Genomic DNA, 27586 nt, shown 5'->3' with positions numbered 1-27586 from the left:
CTGAACTTCCCTCATTTATAGAAAACACTTCACCTATACCAGGATCCTATGCCAGTATTAAGACTACTACTACAGAGGTCAGAGTGAATGATTATAGACAAAAGGTAGTATTCAAAAAATCCTGAGCAGCAAGACAAAGCAGGCTCTACTTTCAGCCGAGTACAAGGGAATGTTTGGTGTGACTGGAGGCACGTCCACTAGACAGCCTAAAATCCTTGGTCACTGAAGCCAGAGCTCAATCCTAGTTCTTGGCAATGCAAGCTTACTTAGGCTCAGTTTCTTTTTCCTTTTTTTTTTTTTTTTAATTTTTCTTCGTAATTCTCCACCCAACGTGGGGCTCAAACTCACAACCTGAGATCAAGAGTCTCACGGTCTTCTGAGCCAGCCAGGGACCCCTAAGGCTGCTTCTATATTGTAAATATATAGACAGCCTCCAGCTGTCCCCATGATTAAAAATCTGATCACCTGATTTTCTATAACTGAAACTTAAGTGATGGGAATCTATTTAGGGATTATCTAAGCAAATGCAATCACAGATGCATTTTAGCCACTCTCCATAATAGCGGAAGCATCTGGAGATTGAGGCACAAATAATTTACATTCAATGACATCACATGAAAGAGGCAGCTGTACTAACAGGGATAACACACAGGACGTATATAACCTGTGTCGGTCATTGGGGTTTTCATTTCCTGCACAGATGGTGAAAATGACTAAACACTGCCCAGCCTTGAGAAAACATCTGGTATTTAAGGACATCTTTTTGAAACAAACTGGTCAGAAATAAAAATCAAGACCTTTTCCTGCAAAACCAAAGCAAGATTTCTATTAAATGCAGAGGGTTGTCCATTAATCAATCAGGTGACGAATGTCTGCACACCATTTCACTAGGCCTTGTAACACCAATCTGTGTGTGCTTCCTTGCTTCTACTAGGTATACCCTGGAGCAGACACAGCAGGACAGAACTGTAGGCAAAAGGTAACGCTGCCTACTCCAAGAATATTTTATGGCATCAGTTAAATTCTAATATCCTAAGAATGAAATCTTTACTTCGTGACTTCTCAAATTCATTAAAGGACAGGAAAACTGGCTTGTTTACCCACTCATCAGTTGTTGAAAGACAATACCCTGGTCTTGCTGGAGCTATAGTCTAAATGCATGCAATTCATATCAAAACTGACACTGGCAGAGTATCTGGACCAAATGGATATACACAAAGCTGTATTTTCTCAAGGAGTTTAATGTTACACTGACTGAACCATACTTTGTTGTGGGTTATTTCAATGAAATCTAAACAACACTTTAGGGCGCCTGGGTGGCTCAGTCAGTTAAACATCTGCCTTTGGCTCAGGTCATGATCCTGGGGTCCTGGGATCGAGTCCCACATCGGGCTCCCTGCTCAGCAGGAAGCCTGCTTCTCCCTCTCCCACTCCCGCTGCTTGTATTCCCTGTCTCTGTCAAATATATAAATAAAATCTTTAAATACATAAATAAACGACACTTTAGGTATTCTATGAAAACACTGTAAAACCACTGGTCAAGTAGGAAGAACACTGAAGCTGGTTAAGTTCGATTGCAATTCGAAATGGTCACCATCTACCTAGGCTTTAGTTTTCAAATCTGTAAAATAAAGAAATTAAATAGCTTTTAGGTGATTTCCAAATTTTGGTGAAAAACAATATCCTGAGTTTTCTGTAATTGCAACCCAAACTTGACTCCACCTGCCCACAAATCAAGACCCACATCAAGCCAAGGTTGTAAATATGCAGGCAATACTGCCACCCAGTGACCTGTCAACTCTTAAATAACCACATAACTGAACATTATGGAATTTCCCTTTTCCGTTTTTAGAGGTCCTAAACCTTTAAAAAAAAAAAATACTGTGAACGCTATATACCATTTCCAACTCTATATTTAAACATTTTTAAAGACTGTCACTACTGTCATCTGAACGGTGGCAATCAATCACTACTGCCAAATACTGCTGTTGACTGACAGCAGCAAATTGAGTGGTAAGCATTCTGTGGGTTTTAGAACAGCAAAATAGTCTGCCTGTTTTGGAAACAATGAATTCATTTACACAGCTTAACTTTAACCCAACATAATCATCTTCTCAAGATAAATTTAAGTCCCTCACTGATATGAATGCTTTTTCTTTTTCTTTAAGATTTTTATGAGAGAGAATGAAGAGAAAGAGAGCATGAGATGGGGAGGGTGCGAGGGAGAAGCAGACTCCCCACCGAGCAAGGAGCCCGATGAGGGACCCGATTCCGGGACTCCAGGATCATGACCCGAGCCGAATGCAGTCGCTTAACAAACTGAGCCACCCAGGCGCTCGAATGCTGCTTTTTCTAAGATTTTTTATTTTTTGAGAAAGAGAGGTGCAGAGAGAGAAGCAGACTCCCCGCTGAGCAGGGAAGCCTGATGCAAGGCCGGGTTTGATCCCTGGACTCCAGGATCATGACCTGAGCCAAAGGCAGATGCTCAACCGACTAAGCCATCCAGGCACCCATGAATGCTGCTTTAAATACAATTTAGAGGGGCGCCTGGGTGGCTCAGTTGTTGGGCATCTGCCTTCGGCTCAGGTCATGATCCCAGGGTCCTGGGATCGAGCCCCGCATTGGGCTCCCTGCTCCACGGGAAGCCTCCTTCTCCCTCTGACACTCCCCCTGCTTGTGTTCCCTCTCTCGCTGTGTCTCTGTCAAATAAATAAATAAAATCTTAAAAAAAATAATTGAATACAATTTAGAGGAAAGCAGAGGTAGCTGATTTTACTTATGTGAGGAATACAAATACCTCAAAGTCAAAACACTTAAGTTTTATTGAAAACAATAAAATACAGAAACATCAGATTCTCATTTTAAAGTAAAATTGACAGCATCTTCCAGAACCTTCCTAGTACTGCACCATTCTTGTCACTATTAACGAAAGTTTCAAATCGAAAATAATTAATGAACCTGCTTACAATAAGCAATCTTCTCATGGTTCTAGACCCTACCCTTTTTTCCTAAATTTTACATTTGCACCTTTTCAAAGATGAGTAGCAGGTTTTTTGTTTCTGCTTTTTTTATGACTGATTAATATTTGTGAGAACTGGACTTTATATTAAAAAAAAATAAACCCACACACATCTTACTCAAACTCAGAGAAAATATACATTTGTTCATTAAAGCTCACCTGCTTTAGATAATTTTTCTCTTCACACATTAGCATAGTAAGCCAATGTTTGATCCATGCTTCAAAAGCTGTACAAAATGAAAAGACCTATTGATTTCCTAAGGAAACCTTAAGGCAAAAGCAAAAGCCTTACACTACAGAAGAAAAACAAAGCAGAGGCATGGAGACTGTGGGGACGGCTCAGATGAATAAGCACCACAAGGATGAAGAAAATTTCTGTACAAACATATGCAAAAAAGATAAAGTTTAAAAAGGAGCATTAAACATCCATTTTCCTGCAGAAATAATTAATCATGTCAGATAATCTGACTCCTGAAACAAGTTGTTTGGATTTTAATTAACAGACTCTTCATTCTCTCCTATATTTTACCAGTGGTATCAGAGCCCTGTTTTGGAGCTCTTCCTCCTTTTCCTCATACAGACCTTTGATCAGAAGCCTGGCCCACAATTCCTACCGAAGACAATCTTAGTGTGTTTTGGGTCCTTCTTTGGAAAGTTGTCACCTCCCCTTCCGCCCTAACACTGGGACTAACTCCAAATTCTGGGCATTCACTTCATGTTTCTGAGTTATACCAGAACAAACTTCCTTTAGCACGGTGATTTCTTTAAGGCTACAAACTTTTTAAGTTGGTCCCATTAAATAATGACTTTAAAGGCAGGAGTTCTTCAAATGGCATGAATCAAACACTTGCACATTTCAACAGAATACAGTTTACATTCATCTCTAAATCTGAGATTAAGAAACTATTAGCTGGTTTCCAACTGGTTTTAATACTGGTTTGAAGTTTGAATAATTTTACTGTGTAGATATTAAATATTGTTTAAATATTAAACATTAAATTTTTTCCTGACTATCCAGACAGAAATAGAGAAAGCAGGAACAACAGGCAAGGGAAGAAACAGTCCAATGAACAGACTTGTTACTTCTACGCCATCTGTAACAAGGGGAGGGATTTCAGCATGGGTTTCTAAAATGCCTGGGAGCTGGTTTCTAAAAAGTCACCTCTACTTGGCATAAGCCATTTTTTTCCTACACAAGGTATCTGATTCCTACAAAGGGGGAAGAAACCCAGAAAACAAAACAAAAAGAACTGGGGTGGTCTTCTGTTGTGTGATGTAAGGGCCAGTATTACACTATTACACTCATTTAATAAGTTATAGTGGATATTCAGTAGCACTAAAGGAAGTGTTATTTTACTCGGCACTACTGAGTCCTTGCCACACAGAAGAGCCCTTCCTGAGAAATAAAAAACTTCAATCCTGGTTATCCCCAAAGGGCACCTTGAGCCTGGTTTAGTTCCTCAAGATGAAGATGTCCTGCTAGCAGGAAGCTATTCTCTATTAACTCTGAGGTTTACTGCGCAACAGCTAAAGCACCAGGCAAAGTGGCTAGTTCAGTAACTCTCAGTGTCACTTACCCATATGTTTTCAGTTAATTATCGTCATTGTTTTCTACATTAACACTAAAAATACTCAACTTGCTAATATAGGTAAACCTTTTTAAAAAAATACCTATCAGTGCTGGGCTTCGCACACTTGGCAGTTCTTGGGATTACTTAAGGGAGGCTTCTCCCATAGCCAATTTGCACATGGGTTACCTCACAATCACTTTTTAATAATCGCTCAAAGTTAGTTAATTTGTAAACATTCCTGAATAACTGGGCTTATCAATTATGCAAGGGAAACCAAGGAGCAACAGTAGCACAAGGCAAAAAAGCCTTGAAGGAAAAACCTTTTCTTGTATTTTCATTACATTTTCAGAGGCTAAGAAGTGAGCCACAATGCTACCAGCTATTTAATCAATGCAGCTACACAGAATTGACAATAAACAAGCTTCAGAGCCTCTGTTAAATCTTAGCAATAGTCTACACTACTGCTTTCCTCCCTCCTTTTCCCAATCATATATAATATGTCACCACTGTAAACGAGCTCCGATCTATAGACGCAGTTCTGACTTGGCTGTCAGGATACAGTCATAGTAGGAGCATCCTTCTTTCTTAATGCATTGTTTCAAATTCAAGTGTCTGAATATTCGCCAACTATCTGAATGGTTTAGACAATGTGACTGATGACTTAAGTCACCCTTAGACACACAGCTTCCATACTTGCCTTTGCGGGCTGTAATTTCCATTTCCTTAATAAGCCCCGTGGAAAACTGTTTGAGACAAGCTTCCTTGGCAAAAAGTTGGATTCACGAAATGGCTACCCAAAATGAGAGTCCCACCCCAAATCACAGGTGGAGATATTATTACACCCGTTTCATGAAACTTTCAAGTCCCTATACTATACAAATACAAGTAGGCTCACTACTAAACACATGAGCCTTCTAAAACTTGACAACTTTTAGCATAGAAACTGGTTTCTAGAGTTCCATCTCTTCTTCTGTGCAAGCAGCTGTCTCCAAACTATTGTAAACAGGCATCCCTGTTTGCCGAGGTTCCAAGAACAGTTCAGTTCTCCCAGGGAAGGCAGTGCCGGCAGCTGCATGCTTAGTTTGGCTCTCTCCCGTGTAGTTCTTAGCGTTAGATGACGGCTTTGGCTTATCAGAAAGGAGTTCAGGGAGAGGTTTCCAGAGCACGAGCTCCATGGAAGGACGGCTCCTAAGACATAAAATACAGATTTTTATAAAAAATTTTAGGATATGGAAATAAAAGATACATTTCGAAAAGCTAACGTTTGCTACCAGATATCTAGAATTAAGAACTGATGGCATCAAAATAGGAGATTTATGTGATCTAAATAGATCTTTAGAAAGGCCACTCAAATACATACAATTTTACAGCTCTGCCCATATTTTGAGATTTAGAGAGAACACGCATGCGCACACATGGGGGGAGGGGGAGGAGCAGAGGGAGAGAAAGAGAGCAAGCGAGAATCCCAAGCAGACTCCCCGATGAGCATGGAGCAGGCCACAGGGCTCGATCCCAGGACCCTGAAATCATGACCAGAGCTGAAATCAAGAGTCGGATCCTTAACAGACTGAGCCATTCAGGTGCCCCTGTTCTGCACATATATTTAACCACACCAACTAGTTGTACTGATGCTGTGGTTAAAAGTAATACAGGGGATGGGGCGTCTGGGTGGCTCAGTCGGTTAAGCGGCTGCCTTCGGCTCGGGTCGTGATCCCAGAGTCCTGGGATCAAGCCCCGCGTCGGGCTCCCTGCTCAGTGGAGAGTCTGCTTCTCCCTCTCCCTCTGCCTGCCTCTCTGCCTACTTGTGCTCTATCTCTGTCAAATAAATAAAATCTTAAAAAAAAAAAGTAACACAGGGGTGCCTGACTGGCTCAGTCAGTAGAGCACGCAACTCTTGATCTTGGGGTTCTAAGTTCAAGCCCCATGTTGGGTGTAGAGATTACTCAAGATCTTTAAAATAAAAGCAATTAAAAACATCCAATGTAAAAAATAGAGGCCCTTGATTTAGTGTTATAAATTCCTTAAATTGTGGTTAATATGAGTAGGTATGGGCTACTACCCTGTACTAAACCTTTATAAATGAAAATGAAATACTGACCAAATACATTAAAAGTATCTCCGTATGCCTTTTGCTTAGTACAGCTACGAAGTAGAATGCTTTTTGCAGTAAGTCCAAAACATTATGGCCCCAATGCCTGCCTGCCCCTCAGTCCTCCTCCATTCAATGATGGCTTGATAGTTTCTGGGACCCAAAGGCAAGTTAGACAAAATAAACCACAATGAAGAGTACCCCCAAATGCTAGCTTTTGGAAAACTACCAAGAGCGGAAAGTGCGGGGCACCTGGGTGGCTCAGTCGTTAAAGTGTCTGCCTTCGGCTCGGGTCGTGATCCCAGGGTCCTGGGATCGAGCCCTGCGTCAGGCTCCCTGCTCCACGAGAGGCCTGCTTCTCCCTTTCCCACTCCCTCTGCTTGTGTTCCCTCTCTCGCTGTGTCTCCGTCAAATAAATAAATAAATTCTTCAAAAAAAAAAGCAGAAAGTGCTATTTTTTAGGCTGTAGGACAACATGGCCTGCTTACTCTTGGCTAAACTATTTACCCACCCTCAGAGCTGGGTAGTTAAAATTATAAGCCCAAGCTAGGGGGCTAATGCAAAACTTCTGTGATCTAACATCAGCTGAACCCACTGTGGCCAAAGGCAGTAATTCTTCATCTACCTGGCATCACTGGGGCTGGTCTTCTCAGAGATTTTTTCAGATACCTGACATCTACCCTCACTGAGTATCAAATCTACCTACAGTCTTTTCTAGGCAAGACCCAAATAGCACTTTATAACCTGACTACTATTTTACACATGGATAATGACTGCTTCAGATCATGTAAGCTCAAGGACTATAAGAATTACAGGGCTATCATTAGTTCTTATGTTAATAGCGCCAGGCTGCTTCGTTTTTTAGGCTCTGATGTTTTTTGTTTTTTTTTAAAAGATTTTATTTATTTATTTGAGAGAGAGAATGAGATAGAGCATGAGAGGAGGGAGGGTCAGAGGGAGAAGCAGACTCTCCGCTGAGCAGGGAGCCCGATGCGGGACTCGATCCCGGGACTCCAGGATCATGACCTGAGCCGAAGGCAGTCGCCTAACCAACTGAGCCACCCAGGTGCCCTTAGGCCCTGATGTTTGCTTTCTAGTTTCCTCTCTTGTCCTCACACTATACTGTCACTACTCACTACTGTGAGTTTGTTCTCACTTGCTGTTCCTGTGTTTCTACTCCGCTGATCTAGGAAACCAGGTAACTGAGCTCATTACACTAGGCTTAACTTGGGGCCCCTGGGTGGCTCAGTCGTTAAGCGTCTGCCTTCGGCTCAGGTCATGATCCCGGGGTCCTGGAATCCAGCCCCGCATCGGGCTCCCTGCTCTGCGGGAAGCCTGCTTCTCCCTCTCCCACTCCCCCTGCTTATGTTCCCCCTCTCGCTGTCAAATAAATAAAATATTTAAAAAAATAAATAAATAAACTAGGCTTAACTTAAGAGCAAAATGGCTTAGAACTAAAGCCCTGAGGGGCTATCCACTATGAGATAAGAGTGTAGCCTTTGTGGTAACTATTTTGACTACTGGGAGATTTCTTTTGGTTTGATTTCTAAGTCTCAGTGGTGTTCCTGGATAACTGACAGGCCAGTAAACGAGAGCTTTTGAAATGTGGTTCCTATATCCTATGACAAGAATTTGGGAGAAAGGGCTCTCTTGCCAATCCTCCCAACCCCGATTATTAGACAATAGTGCATTCAGGACTTCAAAAGAACTGGGGGTTAGGAAGGTAAGGCAGCCACTCCTGCATACTTCAAACTTCTTGCACAGCATTTTGCTCAACCCCAATGAACTAGGATAAAGGTCTGTATCCAACCTGAACTAAATACAAAACCCACTGCGCTTTCATTTCGCTGGTGATCAGGGGATGGAGAGATGACTAGCATAGGACGGGCTGTATCTGGAGACACTGGGTTTCTCAGTTGGTTAATCACCCAACTCTTGATTTTGGCTCAGGTCATTATCTCAGGGTCCTGGGATCGAGCCCCACATCAGGCTCTGTGCTCAGCACAGAGTCTGCTTGTCCGTCTCCCTCTGTTCCCTCCCACCGCCCACCCGTGCGCTCTGTCTCTAAAAAATAAATTTTTAAAAATAAATAAATGGAAACCAGGAACTAACACTTACATGGACTCAATCATTTTCTTCGTAAAGACTTCATCAAATTCCCTCTTCAAACCTGTTTTCATGGTATCAGAAAGAACAAGACTGGGGAGATGGTTAATATTTCTGTCAGCTTCCACTTCTTCATCTTCATCAATTATCCTAAATAAAGACAGCAGAAGCAAAGAAAGAAAAGTTAGTCGAGCTATTATTTATTCTATTAATTGGACGAAATTTAAAAACAAAAAGCAGCAGCAAGTGCTACAGGGAAAGATCAAGTAAAATATGAAGTTCTGAGTGAAAAATGTACACACAGAAGAGTTACTCAACGTTTCAGTTAACAGATGCAATCATATTTGAAGAATGTGTCCCTGAAAACTCCCATAAACCAAAAAATTAATATTCACAGATAGTAGGTAAAAATATTTAGCACAGTTCTATGAGAAAAGTTTGACATTTAATGTGTCAACTTTGAGTTCTCGTATTTTTCATAGTCTGAGAGGCTGAGGATCACTGTTACCACCAAATGATGAATTAGACTAGCTTAAAAGAGTAGAGATGTCACATGGGATCCGCAATAAGCCAACGATATACGATACCCATTTACCTGTCCTCGATTTCTTGAAGCCTCCTTCGGGCAACTTCACACTGTGGTTCTCCGGTTGTCTGATCCATTTCTTCACAAATAACATCTAACATGCCAGGTGCAGAGAGGCCACTAGTGCACGGATTTACTCCATGACTCTCTATAGCCTGATGTGCACAAAGAATCCAGTCATTAGGACCAGCACAGAGCCCTGCTTCAGTTAGCCTTTTCTTTCTTACTGGACAACTGAAAAAAGAAAATTCAATGAAAATTCAGTCATATAAATGAAATGTTTATCATCCCTTTCTCTAACCAAACTCTTATGTAAAAAAACAAAACAAAAACCTCTGATTTTTGACAGTGTGTGACTATAAGATGGAAAATCATGCTTTTCTTTTGTCATTCTGAGAGCTTCCTTGAGATGTTTTCTTCTACTGCTCTCTACCAAATTAGACTGCACCTGCAAGATTGTGCTTTTTCAGATTAGTGTTCAGTGTGGGAACTTAAAGTCATTCCTATTTATTTGGCTCTGGATAGGTCAAGTGGAAAGTAAAGAAACCAAAACCACAAGCAGCAGTTCAGCACTAGCCATATTTTGTCCTAATTCTGCTTGCTCCATATGGGGAGGTGGTCGACAGGCACCCTGTTTTCCCTTAGGGCAAAAGATAATGCTTCATCAGGTCTGTTCCAAGTAGTACAGGTTGCAGAGGATACTGCTTATTTCTTGGTCCTCTCTGAAATGTCAGAAGACTGTCATTTGGCTCTGAGTCCCCTACTAATAATGGTGTAACGTTTTTCTCCCACCTTGTAACATAAACCATTTTCACTTCCTAGAAAAATTTATATTACATAGAGCTCTTCGAGTTCATCAATTTTTTTGTTTTGCAGATTTGGAAACTAAGACCTACAAAAGCTAAAGTGCCTCCTCCTAAGTGTCACATAAGGTAGAGCTGCATGTTAGGTACCAGAAGCCAGAGCTCCAAAGTCCTAGCTCTATGTCATTTTCACTGAAACTTATGGCCTTCTTAGGGAAGTTCAACCATTCAAGCTCTTACCCTGAACTAGTATTTGCATACACTGCAGTGTGCCCAGTTTAGCTGAAAATTGTCTGAAGCTGGGCCTATTCTATTTAAGTACTTAGACCAGATGTACTTTATTGCTTGGGCATCAGCAAGTGTAACCTCAAAAACAAACACAGCTCTGCAACTTAAAAAAAAAAAAAGTCAAAAAAATCATTAATGGCTACCACAGCTTACAAGTCTCTAAACTAAAGGTCAAAGGAAGTGGTATGTATTTTACAAACAGAAATTTCTATTCATGTTAAGACTACAAAAAAAAAAAAAAGACTACTAAAAAATCAACATTAAAATCTCTGGCAATATAAAATCTGACAAATAATGATGCTCTCCTGAACCTAGACTTTTACTGGAATCGACAAATAATTTCTTTAAATCTTTAGTTTTTTGAGGTCTTTTTTGAGTATAGTTTTTTTTTTTTAAGATTTTATTTATTTATTTGAGAGAGAGAGAGCGAGCGAGAGAGCGCAGGCACACGAGAGAGAGGGAGAAGCAGACTCCCCAATGAGCAGGAAGCCCAGTGTGGGACTCAATCCCAGGACCCTGGGATCATGACCTCAGCCGAAGGCAGACGCTTAACCAACTAAGCCACCCAGGCAGCCCTTTTCTGAGTATAGTTGACATGCAATGTTACATTAGTTTCAGGTGTACAACATAGTGATTCTAGGGGCGCCTGGGTGGCTCAGTCGTTAAGCGTCTGCCTTCGGCTCCGGTCATGATCCCAGGGTCCTGGAATCGAGCCCCGCATCGGGCTCCCTGCTCTGCGGGAAACCTGCTTCTCCCTCTCCCACTCCCCCTGCTTGTGTTCCCTCTCTCGCTGTGTCTCTGTCAAGTGAATAAATAAAATCTTTAAAACAAACAAAAAAAGTGATTCTACAACGCTCTATCTTATGCTATACAACTGTAGCTATAATCTAAATATATGGAACCCCTCACAAATTTGCATATTATCCTTGCACAGGGCCCATGCTAATCTTCTGTGTATTAGTCCAATTTTAGCCTCTGTGCTGCCAGAGTAAGCACAAGAATATGTTTAGTTTACAACTGGTTTTAATTGATAAGAAAATATTAAGAATGTCTAGCTATACATCACATATTTCTGTAATATTTGGATAGTTTTATGGTGTGGTGTTTTGGAAAGCAGGAGAAAAACTAGACACATAAAACCAGCTAAGAAAAAGCAGAATAAACCTAGAGGGGACAGGTAATTTCCTAGCACATCCAATAATTCAACTATGAAATGCAACTGAGTGTAAGAGCTGGGTTCTGATCTCTGACCTCCAACATGATTTGGACTATATTATTTCATGCCTGTAGTGCATTTTGCAAATAATTAGAGATCAACGATAATTAAGTTTCAAAGAAAATATGATATAAAAGACTTCAAAGTATAGATAAGAGCTATGGAAGTGGCAGGTGGGCAGCACACTTCTGGGCATTAGATATTCAAATGTCAAGTTCCTCATTCTCAGGGCCTCAATTTCTCCTTTAATCTAAATTTTTTTTTTTTTAAGTAAGCTCTACACCCAATGTGGGGCTTGAATTCACAACTGCCCCCACCCCAGATCAAGGATCCCATGCTCTACAGACTGAGCCAGCCAAGGACCCCAAAGGCGGGTTAAATTTTTAAGCCAACAGATTTTACGCTTCAAACTTTTCACACTGGAACTCTTTATTCAATTATCTCTCTCGTTTTTGTTTTTTGTTTTTATTTTGGGAAGAGAGAGAGCAAGCAAGCAGGGGGAGGGGCAGAGGGAGTGAAGCTGACTCCCCTCTGCATGTGGAGACGCTGGACTCGATCTCATGACCCTGAGATAAGGACCTGAGCCAAAACCAGGAGTCACACGCTCAACAGACTGAGCCACCCAGGCATCCCTATTCAATTCTCTTATAGTGTACTCCACAAGACAAAAGCAAAGAGATCCCTGTGTATCTGCAGCAATCCCAAGGCAATAACGAATATAAATATTGTCTGGTCTGGTGGTTTTTAAGCTAAGGCAACTTTCAAAGCTATTTAGCCTATGCATCAGCAAGGTCAGAAAATCCAGTTTCTCCTGGCCAAAAAACAAACAAGCAAAACATATACAAAGTTAAAAGACGAATGACAAATTTGGGGGAACATAACACCCATAATAAAAGTACTGATTTCTTTAAGATTTCTTATAGATGAACATGAAAAAGATCAATAAGCCAATAGAAAATGTGCAGAAACAGGAACAAGTCACACAAACACAAATGGATTAAATAGAAAGATGTTCAAATTAACTTTAATTTACAAAATATAAATTAAAATAGTGGTCTTAAAAACCAAAAATGATCTAATTTTAACTATAAGATCCTATGCTCATACAATTCAATGAATAATTAGAAAACAAGCATCCATTAAAATAACATTCAAGTCGTAGACCACTGCCAACATCCCAAAATGGTACTTTATTTCCTTCTCCCTACAGGTAAACACTATGTTATAGTACTGTATATATCCTTGGGATGTTTCTTTTGCTCATATTATTCTCGAGACATATCCATGTTGATAGATGTCATACATTCCTTTTTCCCTTTTTGCTGAATAGAACGCCACTGTATGAATTTGTAATTTACTTTATCCATTTTATTACCGAGGGACATATAGGTTGTTTCTAGTTTTGAGCTATTATGAACAAGGATGCTATGAACTTTCTTGGATGTGTCTCTTGTTACAAGCGTGTACACACTCAAGAGGGGGACTGTTGGGTAATAGGGTATGTATGTCTTTAACTTACTAGATAACGCCAAACTACTTCCCAAAGTGCTTGTACCGATTTACATTCTCATCCATAGTATTGCAGTTACTGAGGCTCCAGTACCTGGTGGTAAAGTAACATATCTCACTGAGGCTTTACTAGGCATATCCCTGAAGACTGATAAGGTCAAATGAACACCTTTCATTTGTTGGTCATTTGGATATCCTCTCTGAGGGATTCTTTCGCTCATTTTTCTATTAGACTGCCTGTCTATGACATGTAATATTTAAACCTATGAGTGAAGTGAAAAAGTTTGAAAATACAGTTCTGGTGAGAAGATGGAGAAATAGGCATTTCCACTGTTAAAAGGAATATAAATTGGCAACAACTCTTCAAAATTTAAAATGCATGCAATTCACCATCTAGGAATCCATTAACCTACTTGTAAATATATACAAGAAACTTTAAAAAGAACAGGCATGGTAGATTTAATCCACAGTAAAAGCAAAAGATTAGACCTAATTTAGAAATCTATCAACAGGAGACTGGTTATGATCTATACCTAGCCTTACAATACTATTCTACTCAATGTTGCAGAAGAAATTAGGTAGAACCCTACCTGCCCATACTCAACAAACTACTGGAGAATAAAATGAAAAGATCAATGTGTTGCACAATGTGAAGAGTTACCTTCTTACAAATATAGAAAACCAGAGGTATATGCAGTTATGAAGTTTTTAGATTATCTTCCAAAGGAGAAACAGGTAACAGGGAGAAAAGGGGAGTATGCACTCTAAGACTTTACAATGTGTATCCTTTCCCACACTTGAAATCCTTTTACTTTGTACATGTAATAATATTCACACGGATGAAAATTCAAACGTTACTAAGGATTACAGAGACAAAAGTTTCCCTCTGACATGCCAGCTACCCAGTTACTTTCCCTAATAGGCAACCACCGTTACCAGTTCCTTGTGCCTCCTTGCAGAGATACTTAATGTTTCACCTTTTCTCTTAAAATAAGTAGCTGAGGATAGGAAACAGGTTAAGTGATCATAAAGTGAATAAATGGCACCTGAAACTTACTCATCATCCTCCTCCTCTCGCTTGTGTTTCTTTTTACAGCGAACTGACACACTGTTGAAACCAAAAAAAAAAAAAAAAAAAAAATCAGTCAATTGAGAAATTCACTGAGGCTGTGCTTTCGGCATCCACTCTCCCTTTCCCAATAATCTCGCCCATCCCACGAGTACTGGCTGTCCCTTTCCTTGCCGCCTGGGATTGGATATACAGATCACAAGGTCGCTCAGGTTGGGTGGTCCCGACAGAACTACAAATTGAAATCTCAACTTACTACTTTGTCAAGGGACTGGGAAATAAATCTGGGGGGACGACGTAGGGAAAACGTATCTGGGGCAGGCACTGTGCTAAGCACTTTACTTCCACGATCTCACCAGCAGGACCCAATTCTGTCCCACTTTGCGGATGAGAAACCGAGTGTCCGCGAGGCACCAAAGTTCGCACCGGCGGCCGCGCCGAGGGGACGGCCAGGCTCCGATCGGCCCGGGTTCCAATCCCGGCCCGCCCTGGGCGAGCTCGGCAAAGTCTCCTCACTTCTCGGAGCAGCAGGCCGGCCGAGGTCAGACTCGGATTCCCGGGCTGTGCGGCCCCGGGCGACTTACAGTTAACGTCCCCGGGATCAGTTTCTCGCCTGCTATCTGGGAGCTCAGAAGCCCCCCACGGAGGGTCGTGAGGAGGATTAACGAGCCCGAGCTGCGCGCCCACCGGCCCCGCGCCCGCCGGACTCCTCACCGTCCGCGCGCCGCGCTCCCGCCGGGGCTGCTCGGGGCGGCGCGGAGTCCCGGCCGCGGAGCCAGCTCGGCGCCGTCCGCTGCCGGCGGGAAGGCCCGGCCGGGGAAGGCCGGCGGCGGCTGCAGGAAGTCCGGGCCGCCGCTCAGGGGGAGGCCGCTGAAGGGCCGGCCGAGCGCGGCCATGGCCGGGGAGACGAGGAGGCTGCGCCCGCGGCCCCGGCCACCCGCGTCCCCAGGCCCGGCAGCTGCGGCCACAGCGACTGCTGAGAGGTGCCCGCCTCTGATCCCGCTCTCGACCCCACGTCACGCCTTCTAGAACCCTCCACCCCGGGCCGCCCAGGGGCACGCCGGGATTTGTTGTGTGTAGAGAGTTGCTACCGCGAGGGATGCCGGGAGTTGCAGTTCCAGCGGACTACAACTAACATGGCTGCCTCAGCTTAGCCGGCTGGTGCTGGAGGATGCCTCTGATGAGCCTTGAATGTGAAGTAAGTTCCGATCCTCACACCTCTGTACCTCAGTTTTCTCAACAGTAAAACCTGGTAATAATAATACCTATCTTCTTAGGATTGATGGGAGAAGTAAATGAATTAAAACCTGTGGATTCTGAGGCACCTGGCTGGCTCAGTAGATCATGCAACTCTTGATCTAGGCAGGGGGGCTTGTGAGTTCAAGCTCCACGGTGGGCATAGATCTTACTTTAGAAAACAAACAAAAGCAGATCTCTTAGAACAGTGCTTGGCACATAACACATACTCAATAGACATCAGCTATTAATTCTTTCCATGTTTTAATATAAATGAAGTTGGTGTTGCCTTAGGGGGAACGAGTTGGAGGCTCTGTAAAAACCTGACTGCTGTGAGCGGTACTGGCAGGTCTGCCAGCCTCTGTCTAGCTCCAAAGACTGTCTTGCCAGAGGGGCTAGCACAGTTGGTCCACCCCAAATGATGTGGGAAACAAAGGCAAAAGAAAAATTAAATTCCCTTACTGATTACAGTCCATTGACAAGTCCTTGAAACAGGTAGAGTGACATTCCTCTAGGAACTCAGAGCTGGCTCAATGTACTTTGCTAGGGGGAAAAGGCAATCTTAGCTTGACATTAGCCTGACCTCCAGGATCCTGAAAGGCTACTTTAACATACCGAAATTCCTTTGGAAACTTCCTTTATCTTTACCCCCCACAAGATACATGTTAGCAATCATCCTCCAAGCATGAGCCACCGATATACATCTAAAGGATCTCATGACTAAGGTTTTATTAGAAAGTGATAAATGACTTTTTTCCTAACAATAGCTAGCCCCCTCAAGGTCCTGGAAAACTTGCTTCCAAAATTCCTTAGAGACTTACGCTATCCCTAACCCCCTTCCAACTTGAAAGTATATAATCGGCCACTCCTCATGACCCCAGTACAGCTCTTTCTGCCCACATGGGCTCCGAACCCCAACACTTTCCTGTATCACCATTTTTCCCATCCCAGAGAATGACACTATCATCCAGTCTGGTTGCTTGTACCAAAGTCAATGCCCTTTAGCCAAAACCCACCAAGAACACACCTATAATTGAACAAAGATTTACTGAGTGCTTACAGTGAGGAGGTGTCTCAGTAAGGAGGTATTAGAAAAAGCTTCTTATAGGACTTGGGACTGTCTTAGGTGATTTGGGGGAAGGTTCAAGAAAGCAGGGCTTTGTCTGAAATTAATACTGTCAGGAAGGAGGGATAATTCTATGACTGGGTTACTTAGTTGATCTTTTCTAGAAGGTAGGAAGAATAAAGGGAAGCTAAACCTGTAATTGGTAAGGAAGCAAAGCCCTTCATATTAGCCAGGGGGATGTTTGGACAATTTTGTGGTTTGCACGATGTTCATTTTTATCTGTGTTCAGACATGATTATGAAGTGGTCTTGTTTTTATCTTGATCCATCGAAGTCCCTGTCTCAGTCCTTGTCTGATGTTGATATTCTGTGAAATTGTTTGACAGGAAGACACCAGAGCCTATCTGATAGCTAATACCAGGCTAGTTGTCAGAAGATGCTTTTCTCTTTCTAACCAAAAACCTAAGCATCATTATTGATGCCTCTTTTTCGTTCACCTCCATACTTAATCAGTCAGCAAATCCTATGGGCTTTACTTGTGAAATGCTTCTATATTCTCTTTAACTTTCTCCCTTTTTCATTGCCCTCATTATGGTCTAAGAAAAAAATGAACCTCTTTTGCCTAATGTGATATAATGGATCAGATTTAAGTTTTCTTAGTGGCATTTACAATCCAGTTTTGCCTTCATAAGGTAACACCCTACTTACTTCAACTGGATATAAAAGATAGTCTCCTGGGTCATTTCTACAAATGGCCACCTCATTCTTCCCCTGAAAAAAAAAAACCCTTCCAGATTATGTTATATACACATATAAATTTAAATATATATTTATGAAAAGGGAATGTCAGGAATAATTTTCCTCTTTCCTTCAAGTCCCTCCAGCTGGACTGAGAATCAAATTGACATGAGACAGATTTACAAGAGAAAATCAAATTTAATTTTGTGCATACAGGAAATCCACATAGACAAAAGAAATTCCAAACATAATCAACAAGAGGCTTACAAGAGCTCAGGAGAGGGGTAGGGGTCAAAAATACAAAGAGGAAGACCATTAGCAGGAAAGTGAGATGTTTTTGGAAACAAAGGTTGCCTTATTATGAATATTAAGTTTCTTAGGTAAAGAGGAATCTCTGTTAATGGCTCTGTTCCTGGTAAAGCAGGCAGTTGAGGGGGTGGTAAAGAACTTTTCTTGAATCTGCTGGGTTTTAATTGCTTTTAACTCAAAATAATGTTCATGCAAAAGTGGCCTGTCTTGTGGCAGCCTGCCATCGGCCCTTACAGTTATCATACTCTACATCATTCTGAAACTCCTTTCCACCTAATTGTATTTCTTGAATGCCTATCCAAATTCATTCTGTCATTCACAATTCTGTACTAGTTGTATATCCCTTATCAGGCAGTGTACTAGATTTCTTTATTTACTCATTAAAAGATTTTATTTATTTTGGGAGGGGAGAGAGCAAGCTCAAACAAGGGGGAGGGGCAGATGGAGAGGGAGAAGCAGACTCCCCCCTGAGCAGGGAACCTGATGTGGGGCTCTATTCAGGACCCTGGGATCATGACCTGAGCCAAAGGTGCTAAACTGACGGAGCCACCCAGGTGCCCTAGAATTAATAATCTTAAGTACTGCCTAGTTGCAGGTGCTCTTTACCCAAATTAAGTCAAGTATTCCTCACAATAATGCCATGAACTGGATGCTTTTCTTACCCCCCATTTTATTCATAAGAAAATTGAGGCAAGTTTCATCCCCAGTTCCCTTATTTATAAATGAAGGGGTTCAATCGCAGGTCTGAGACCCTAGATCTTGTTCTAAACCGCTAGGCTTTGCTCCATCCTGTTGTATTTCCTGGCAGAAAGTGCTTTGGAGGAATAAGGGAAAGCCTCAGTAGAGTGTGTCTGAGAGAGACTGACTCCTTTTGGCTTCAGACCCTGGAAGCAAAGCAAAAGACTGAGGATTATTGTGCATTGTCTCCTACAGAAACCTGAGAAGAGCAGGTGCAGAATTTGATGGTGGCCACCCAGAGCATCTCTTCTTTTCAGTTAACAGTCTAGGCCTGCCTCTAGGTGACTTCCAGTTAACCTCTCAGGCAATTGCTGGGTCAGACATAGACATTTTTTTAAAAAGATTTTATTTATTTGACAGAGAGAGAGAGAGCACAAGTAGGGGGAGAGACAGGCAGAGGGAGAGGGAGAAGCAGGCTCCCCACTGAGCAGGGAGCCCGACGTGGGGCTCGATTCCAGAGCCCTGGGATCATGACCTGAGCCGAAGGTAGACGCTTAACAGAGCCACCCAGGTGCCCCCAGACATGAAGACCTTTAGACAATACCCTCCTGACTCAGTTCAACTGGTGGCTAATCTTATCTGTTATCTTTTTATTTTTTTTTAATTTTTTTTATTTTTTAAAGATTTTATTTATTTGACAGAGAGAGACACAGTGAGAGAGGGAACACAAGCAGGGGGAGTGGGAGAGGGAGAAGCAGGCCTCCCGCCGAGCAGGGAGCTCGATGCGGGGCTCGATCCCAGGACCCTGGGATCATGACCTGAGCCGAAGGCAGACGCTTAACGACTGAGCCACCCAGGCGCCCCTGTTATCTTTTTAAAAACAACAATATTTTTTGGTTATAAAACTAACACAGTCTAGTAGAAAATGATTGGAGGTGATGATAAAAGTACACAAAAAAAAAAAAAAAAAAAAAAAAAAAAGCCTTCATACCATCCCACAGGAAGCTCCATTATTTGAATACCCTTCTTGATGTAGTTTCGGAATGTTGGTGATGTTCGAAGCCAACGGCCAAGAAAGAATTCTTGAGATGTCTTCAGTGCAAAAAAGGTGATCTTATGAAAGCACGCGGAGGAAACCCATGGGAAGAAAGAGCTGCAGCACTGGGGTTGTGAGGAGTGGCCGATTATATACTTGGGCATTGGGGCGGGTCTGGGGGGAGGTAAGGATTTAAGGAGGTGTCCAAAAGGACTTTCATATGCTAAAGAAGACCCTTGGGATGCTGGACGCCTGGCTGTTGTCAAGCTAAGGTTGTTTTTGTCTGGAGCAAAGCATTAACATTAAGATAGTTGGGAGTTTCCTGGAAGAAATCCCACCCAGGAGGGGCAGGGGGTTAGTTGCAAGGTGTCAGCTTGTGCTTTGTCCTCAGCTTGCCTTCTGCTCCCTCATCACTTCTAGTCTTTTTTCTTATTTGTGTGTGTATGTGTGGGCACACGCGAGCTGTCTTGTGCAATTATAGACCCCAACAGTTATTTCTCATTGCACTTTCTTGAGGCATTGACAATTTACAACATTCCAAGTGCCAGTCCAGAAAAGCCCATATAGCAACTGAATGCCTAGAAGGCCACACCCCATACATCCCCTTCTGTGCCCTCGATGGTGGGCAGAATGCCCCAAACCCCAGCCATGATCACTCGCTATCTGCCTGTTCTCTTACATCCCCGAAGCTCTCGCTATAAAACTCTAGGTATCCGTCTTGCAGGGAGAGAGGTCAGTGGTTAAGGCTTGAGACGGCCACTTCCCCCCAAATAAATTTCTCCCTCCTTTCCCAACTCTTGTCTTTGAGTGATCAGGCTTCACTTGTTATGAGTTTATCTGAGTTTGTTTAGCAACAGTGTTGGCAAGCCAACCAGGAGCTATGCTTTTGATTTGTCCAGCCCCCATGGGATTTCCCGGGATGAAGCAGTTGGCTGGGCAGCACGCCAAGGGTCACCTGTTCATTTTCTGAGTTAGTGGCTATGATAGGTCATTCGGTAACATGTGCACATACACATCTGTGTGCTAGTGTATAATGATGAGGGGGCAGAAGGCAAGCTGAGGACAAAACACAAGCTGACACCCTGCAACACCCCCACCACCACCACCACTGTGGGATCTGTATGACATTCCTCAGGCACTCCTGGCTGCCCAAAACTAAGGGAAAGGAAAAACAAATGGTTAACTTATAGAAATTATAGTCCTATAGACAGGAGTCTCCCTCAGTTTACAAAATGTCTTAGTGATTTACAAGAAAAAAAAGCATTCTTATCAATAACCTAACTTTCAGAAGGAAACTCCCAACTGTCTTAAAGTTAATGCTTTACTAGAAGGAAAAAATAACCTTAACTTGAAAGGGGAAAACAACCTTAACTTGACTATGGCAAGGCCTCCAATATCTTGTAGGTCCTTTCTAGCATACAGAAATTCTTTTTCTGTATAAATAAACCTCCCTTTTTCCTGACCCCCACCTCCCAAGTATATAATCAGGCACCCCTCACAACCCTGGTGCTTCAGCTCTTTCTGCCCACGGGTCCTGTCCCCGTGCTTTAATAAAACCATCATTTTGCACCAAAGACGTCTCAATAATTCTTTTTTTTTTAAGAATTTTTTCTTGGCCGTCAGCTCCAGGCCTTACCCAACCAAACCTCACCTATATTCCAAAACATCATATAACACATACAAATCTCCTCATTTTCATATTTTACTCTCATAACTGCACCACATGTATATGTATTATTCTATATAAAGGTGATAAAACTAAAGCTTAGAGAGGATAAGTAATTTGTCTACCTAATTAATTGCCATCGGTTAATAGAATTTAGCAAGAGCGGCACCTGGGTGCCTCAGTCAGTTAAGTGTCTGCCCTCCACTAGGATTGTGATCTCAGGGTCCTGGGATACAGCCCCACGTCCGACTCCCTGCTCAGCGGGGAGTCTGCTTCTCTCTCTTCCTCTGTTCCTCCCTCTCTCTCTGCTCCTTCCCATGCTCAGGCTCTCTCTCTCTCTTAAACAAATAAATAAAATCTTTTTTAAAAATAATAAAGATTTGGGGCGCCTGGATGGCTCAGTTGGTTAAGCGTCTGCCTTTGACTCAGGCCATGATCCCAGGCTCCTGGGATCGAGCCCCGCATCAGGCTCCCTGCTCTGCGGGAAGCCTGCTTCTCCCTCTCCCTCTGCCTGCCTGCCTGCCTGTCTGCCTCTCTCTCTGTGTCAAATAAGTAAATTAAAATAAAAAAATAAATAAGGATTTTATTTTTTAACTAATCTCTCCACCCAACATGGGGCTTGAACTCACGACCCTGAGATCAAGAACCAGATGCTCCTCCAACTGAGCCAGACAGGTGCCCCTCTTTTTGTTTTTTTCTTAAGATTTTTTTATTTTTAACTAATCTCTCCACCCAGGTGAGGCTCGAACTCACAACCCTGAGTTTAAAAAGTTGTACGCTTTACTGACTGAGCCAGCCAGGCGCCCCATATGAATGCTTTTGAAACAAACACGTTCAACATGTCAAGTGCAAAGAATGAATATTTGTGTTATTCCCTCTACCCCTACCCCCCACCAAATTCATTTGTTGAAATCCTAATCCTTATTGTAATGGTTATTAGAAGGTGGGGCCTATGGGATAGGGATTAGGGTCTATGGGAGGGTGGAGCCTTTATGAATGGGATTAATGCCCTTATGAAAGACTCAAGACAACTCCCTTGCCCCTTACACCAGGTGAGGACACCAGGCGAAAAGATGGCCATCTTTGAACTAGGAAGTGGGTTGTGTGAAAATCCGTAATGGGAAATCATAAAAAATGGAGTTGGGAGGTTTTGGCAGGGAGAGCTCTCATGCCCTAGCATTCACAGTCAGTTGCAGACTCAACAGGAAAAGAGGGACTTGGGGTGCACTTGGCACTTTTTATTTTGAAGGTTGTCACAGACACAGAATCTGCTGGCACCTTAATCTCAGATTTCTCAGCCTCCAGAACCATGAGAAACAAATTTCTGTTATTTATAGTATTTGTTATATAAAGCCTGACCAGACTAAGACACAAGGTTAAAGACGACAAAAGACCAAGAGAAGCAATTAACACTAGCAGAAAGCATTTACTGAGCATTTACTATACCAGACACTGTGCTAAGTGCTACTTTTTGTCAGCATCACCACAACTCTGTATTATGGTGTCAATAGCACCACTTTGCAGAATAAGAGGCTAAGACTCAGAGAGGTGAGGGAAGTGTCTCAAGGTCTCACAGTTAGTATTGATGGTTTTAGATTTGGCTGATTCCAAAGCCAGGGTCACTATCACTGCTTTCCATAAGCAAATGGAAACACTCTTTGCTGCTGAGCACCCACAGGATGCATATACGAGGGAAGATCTCTCTATTAGTCAAGGTTCTCCCAAAAAACAGAACCAATAAGATACATACATAAGAGGAAATCTATTATGGGAACTGAATCACACAGTTATGGAGACTGAGAAGTCCCAAACCACTTCTGTTTGCGAGCTGGAGAACCCAAAAGTTGGTGATGTAATTCAGCTGGGTCCGAAGGCCTGTGAATTAGGGGGTTGATGGTGTAGCTCTCCACTGAGTTTGAAAGCCTGAGAACCAGGAGCATCTTTTTGTTCAAGGGCAGAAGAAGATGGATGTCGAAGCCGGAGCAGAGAGAAAGAGCCAATTCACCCTTCCTCTGCCTTTTTGTTCAATTTCGGTCCTCAATGGATTGCATGATGCCCACTCACTTTGGAAGGCCATCTGCTTTACTCAGTTCACCTATCAAATGCTAATCTCTTCTGGAAACACCTTCACAGACATATTCAGAAACAACCTTTTACCAGCTATCTGGCCATCATTTAGGCTAGTCAAATTGACACATAAAATCAACCATCACAATCCCTGAGGAATTAATGCTCCTACTTAAAAATGGCAGCACCCTCTCTTATCAAGGATGGAGTAAAAACTGCACAGTCAGATGGTACCACTAACATTCCAAACGTGTGGCACCTTCTCAAAAGCAGCATTTGTTCATAAATGTTTAGATCATAAAAGTATTTTTTTTTTTTTTTAGATTTTATTTATTTATTTGAAGAGAGAGACACAGTGAGAGAGGGAACACAAGCAGGGGGAGTGGCAGAGGGAGAAGCAGGCTTCCCGCCGAGCAGGGAGCCCGATGCGGGGCTCGATCCCAGGACTCTGGGATCATGACCCGAGCCGAAGGCAGATGCTTAACGACTGAGCCACCCAAGTGCCCCTAGATCATAAAAGTATTGAGATATGATGGCGCGACAGGTATGAAAAAACTGCATATGAGGATAATAAAGGGCTATAATATGTAAATAGGAAATACTGTTAGGTCATGGGAGTTTTTCATGATTACTTTAAAGCAAATCCCAGAATCATATTTTATCTGTGAATGATTTGGTGTTTATCTCTAACAAATACTTAAAAAAAAACAAACCCCACAATGCTATTATCACACCTAACTAAATTAATAATTTTTAAAAAGATTTTATTTATTTATTTGTCAGAGAGAGAGAGAGAGAGAGCACAAACAGGGGGAGCAGGAGAGGGACAAGCAGACTCCCCACTGAGCAAGGAGCCAGATGTGGAACTCCATCCCAGGACCCTGGGATCATGACCTGAGCCAAAGGCAGACGCTTAACTGACTGAGCCACCCAGGTGTCCCCAAACTTAAGAATTTTTTTTAAAGATTTTATTTATTTATTTGTCAGAGAGAGAGAGAGGGAGAGAGCACAAGCAGGGGGAGCGGCAGGCAGAGGGAGAGGGAGAAGCAGACTCCCTGCTGAGCAGGGAGATGTGGTCTTCAAACCCAGGACTCTGGGATCACGACCTGAGCTGAAGGCAGATGCCTAACCGACTGAGCCACCCAGGCATCCCAATAATTTTTTTAAATCACCTAATCAGGGGCGTCTGGGTGGCTCAGTTGTTAGGCATCTGCCTTCAGCTCAGGTCATAATCCCAGGGTCGTGGGATTGAGCCCCGCATTGGGCTCTCTGCTCAACGGGGAGTCTGCTTCTCCCTCTCCCTCTCCCCCTGCTTGTGCTCCTTCTCTCGCTGTGTCTCTCTCTGTCAAATAAATAAAATCTTTAAAAAAAATATATAAAATAAAATCACCTAATCAGTAATCACATTTTCCCAAATGTCCCTAGATGTTTTTTTATAGTTGGTTTGATAGCATCATAATTCAACAGTGCATTAGGTTTCCTTGTGTCTTGAGTCTCCTTTAGTCTAGGTCACCTGTCTTCTTTTTTTCTTGTTAATTATTAGTTGACTAACTGGGTCATCTGGACATTGGCATGGTCATGGTGAGCACTGATAGTGGTGAGAAGCATCTACACGTGGCTTCTCAGGTCAATATCAACAAGGAAGCCTAGAGCAGAAGACAAGGGACATGGCAGATACTATTACCTGTTTGATAAGCACAGTCCCAATGTATGGCAGCTTCCTCATGTAAGCAAGTAGGACTTTGCTGAAAACTGGGGATATCAGTATCACTATGACCCTGTAGGCTCCATGATCTCTCTCTCTCTTTTTTTTTTTTTTAAAGATTTTATTTGTGAGACAGAGAGAGAACACAATCAGGCAGAGTGGCAGGCAGAGGAAGAAGCAGGCTCCCCGCTGAGCAAGGAGCCCAATGCGGGACTCGATCCCAGGACCCTGGGATCATGACCTGGGCTGAAGGCAGACGCTTAACCGACTGAGCCACCCAGGGGTCCCTCCATGATCTCTTGCTTGCTGGAATCTCCTAGCTAGTCTCCCTACTCAACTCTTGCTCCTGCAGCCTGTTAACTATGGCGTAGACAGAGATATTTGTCCAACATGCCATCCTGATGTGTTCCTCCCCTGCTTTAAACCCTTCCATGACTCCCTGTCGCTCTTGGGTGGAGGTTTAGCCTCCTTACCAGGCTCCAGTTCCTTCAGGATCCCTCCCCTTCCTACCTCCCAGCTTCATCTCTTCCCACTCCCCACCTGATGTCTGCATCCAGCAGTTTGGATTTTCTTCTGTTTTCTTTTTTTTTTTCTTTTTAAGATTTTATTTATTTATTTGACAGAGAGAGAGAACACAAGCAGGGGGAGTGGGAGAGGGAGAAGCAGGCTTCCCGCGGAGCAGGGAGCCCGATGCGGGGCTCAATCCCAGGACCCCAGGATCATGACCTGAGCCGAAGGCAGACGCTTAACGACTGAGCCACCCAGGTGCCCCTTTCTTCTGTTTTCTATTGAATTTCTCTCAGCTCCTCTTACTCACGTCCAAATTTTTGCATACATTTGTCCTTCTCTCTAGTAATGATTGCCATCTTTTGCATCCAAACGGGTGTTTCTAGTATATTAAATGTTTGTGGTGCTTTTGGAGCCAGAAGAGGGGAGGTAATGACAAGTGCTCTTGTGTTAAATTCTTGAAGTACCTTATGAAATGTATTCTGCCAAGAGTAGGCTTGAAAACACGAAATTAGGGATTTTCACAAAGCTCTTTGGGGTCAACGTCATTGAGAATGCCCACAAATTTCCTTGGTTTCCTTGGTGCCCATGACTAGGGCAGAATAAATAGGCAGTGGTCTGAGCAGTGAGGCACCTCTCTTGTTTCCACATTGTCCCAAGGAACGATGGAGGGGCTCCTGTACACATTCTTAGCTATTCATTTAACTTGTTTTTCACAGTTCTCACATGTATTTTAAAAACAAACAAACAGGGGCGCCTGGGTGGCTCAGTCAGTTGAGCATCCGCCTTCAGCTCAGGTCATGATCCCAGGGTCCTGGGATCGAGCCCCGCATTGGGCTCTCTGCTCAGCAGGGAGTCTGCTTCTCCCTCTCCTCTGCCTGCTGCTCTGCCTACTTTTGCCTGTCTCTGTCAAATAAATAAATAAATAAACTTTAGAAAACAAACAAACAACAACCCCCCCCCCCTTGGGTTTATTAATAAAGTTTTACCCAGAGTTGTTTTGCCTGCATAACACTGTGATATGGTCTACAGTTTTCCTTAAATTATGTCTGCACAGACAGTATGAGAGAATGTGTGTGTTGGCATTGGTCCACCCCAGGGCGGGTATGCTCCTTCCTAACCACGATACACACTCCTGGGGTAGCAAGGAAATTTAATCAAAGGCAATTCCTTGGGGTACGTGGCTGGCTCTGTCAGTAAAGCGTGTGACTTGTGATCTTGATCTCAGGGTCATGAGTTCAAGCCACACATTGGGCATTGAGCCTACTTAAAAAAAAAAAAAAAAGGCAACTCCTACAGTGCTTCAGGTATCTTTCACTCTTCTGAATCCTAGAGGTTTCTGCTCATTAATGTAATTGACAGTAGAATGAGTTTTTCCGTTGATAAGATGAGTGGTGTTTAAAATGTGTGGATTAGGGGCGCCTGGGTGGCTCAGTTGTCAGGCATCTGCCTTCGGCTCAGGCCATGATCCCAGGGGCCTGGGATCGAGCCCCGCATCAGGCTCCCTTCTCCCTCTCCCACTCTCCCTGCTTGTGTTCCCTCTCTCGCTCTCTCTGTCAAATAAATAAATAAAATCTTTAAAATAAAATAAAATGTATAGATTAAAAATAAATAAATAAAATAAAATGTGTGGATTAACTAGAATTAGTTTAGAGGTGTCTTCATCCTGGCATTAATAAAGTATAAAAGTCTGGTGAGCCCTTCACCCTTCCATACTCAAGATAGCATCCCAGATTTTTTTTTTTTCTCAAAGATTTTATTTATTTATTTGACAGAGAGAGAGAGAGCACAAGTAGGGGGAGCGGCAGGCAGAGGGAGAGGGAGAAGCAGGCTCCTCGCTGAGCGGGGACTCCGATGTGGGGCTCGATTCCAAGACCTTGGGATCATGACCTGAGCTGAAGGCAGACACTTAACCATTGAGCCTGGGTTTAATGTTTAATCAACAGATTAAACATATAGTTACCATATGACCCAGCAATTTTACTTCTAGGCATAGATCCAAGAAAAATGAAAATATATGTCCACACAAAAATGTGTACATACATACATACATTTATTTATTTGAAGTTTTTTTTTAAGATTTTTATTTATTTGACAGAGAGAGCACAAGCAGTGAGAGCGGCAGAGGGAGAGGGAGAAGCAGGCTCCCCGCTGAGCAGGAAGCCTGATGTGGGGCTCGATCCCAGGACGCTGGGATCATGACCCGAGCCTAAGGCAGATGCTTAACCGACTGACCCACCCAGGTATCTGTAAAGATTTTATTTTTAAGTAATGTCTACACCTAATGTGGGGCTCAAACCTACAATCCTGAGATCAAAAGTCA

General features: G+C 42.8%; 2 protein-coding genes and 1 non-coding gene across 4 annotated transcripts in view; 1 reads left to right on the top strand and 2 right to left on the bottom strand.

The window, feature by feature from the left end:
- Window positions 1–3956: 3956 nt before the first annotated feature.
- CCDC117 (coiled-coil domain containing 117) lies at window positions 3957–15248 on the bottom strand. Its single transcript, XM_032395118.1, has 5 exons — window positions 14971–15248; window positions 14245–14295; window positions 9381–9605; window positions 8798–8935; window positions 3957–5778 (listed from the first exon to the last, which is right to left on the bottom strand). Exons 1-5 carry the CDS (start codon window positions 15150–15152, stop codon window positions 5541–5543), a joined length of 834 nt encoding a protein of 277 aa, XP_032251009.1. The 5' UTR covers window positions 15153–15248; the 3' UTR covers window positions 3957–5540.
- On the bottom strand, window positions 11352–11458 carry LOC116626080. The gene has a single exon (XR_004298165.1). It is a non-coding gene; the product is annotated as a U6 spliceosomal RNA (small nuclear RNA).
- A 116-nt stretch (window positions 15249–15364) lies between the features above and the next one.
- CHEK2 (checkpoint kinase 2) overlaps window positions 15365–27586 on the top strand; it is an 84751-nt gene continuing 72529 nt past the window's right edge. For both annotated transcript variants that reach the window (XM_032395063.1, XM_032395061.1), the window contains exon 1: window positions 15365–15454. The gene's annotated coding sequence lies outside the window, so the exon portion shown is untranslated. The remainder of the gene's footprint in view (window positions 15455–27586) is intronic.

The sequence above is a fragment of the Phoca vitulina genome, unplaced genomic scaffold (genome assembly GCF_004348235.1).
Source record: "Phoca vitulina isolate PV1807 unplaced genomic scaffold, GSC_HSeal_1.0 scaffold82, whole genome shotgun sequence".
NCBI lineage: Eukaryota > Metazoa > Chordata > Mammalia > Carnivora > Phocidae > Phoca > Phoca vitulina.
The sequence above is the reverse complement of the archived record's forward strand: the minus strand, read 5'-3'. Positions and strand labels throughout refer to the sequence as shown.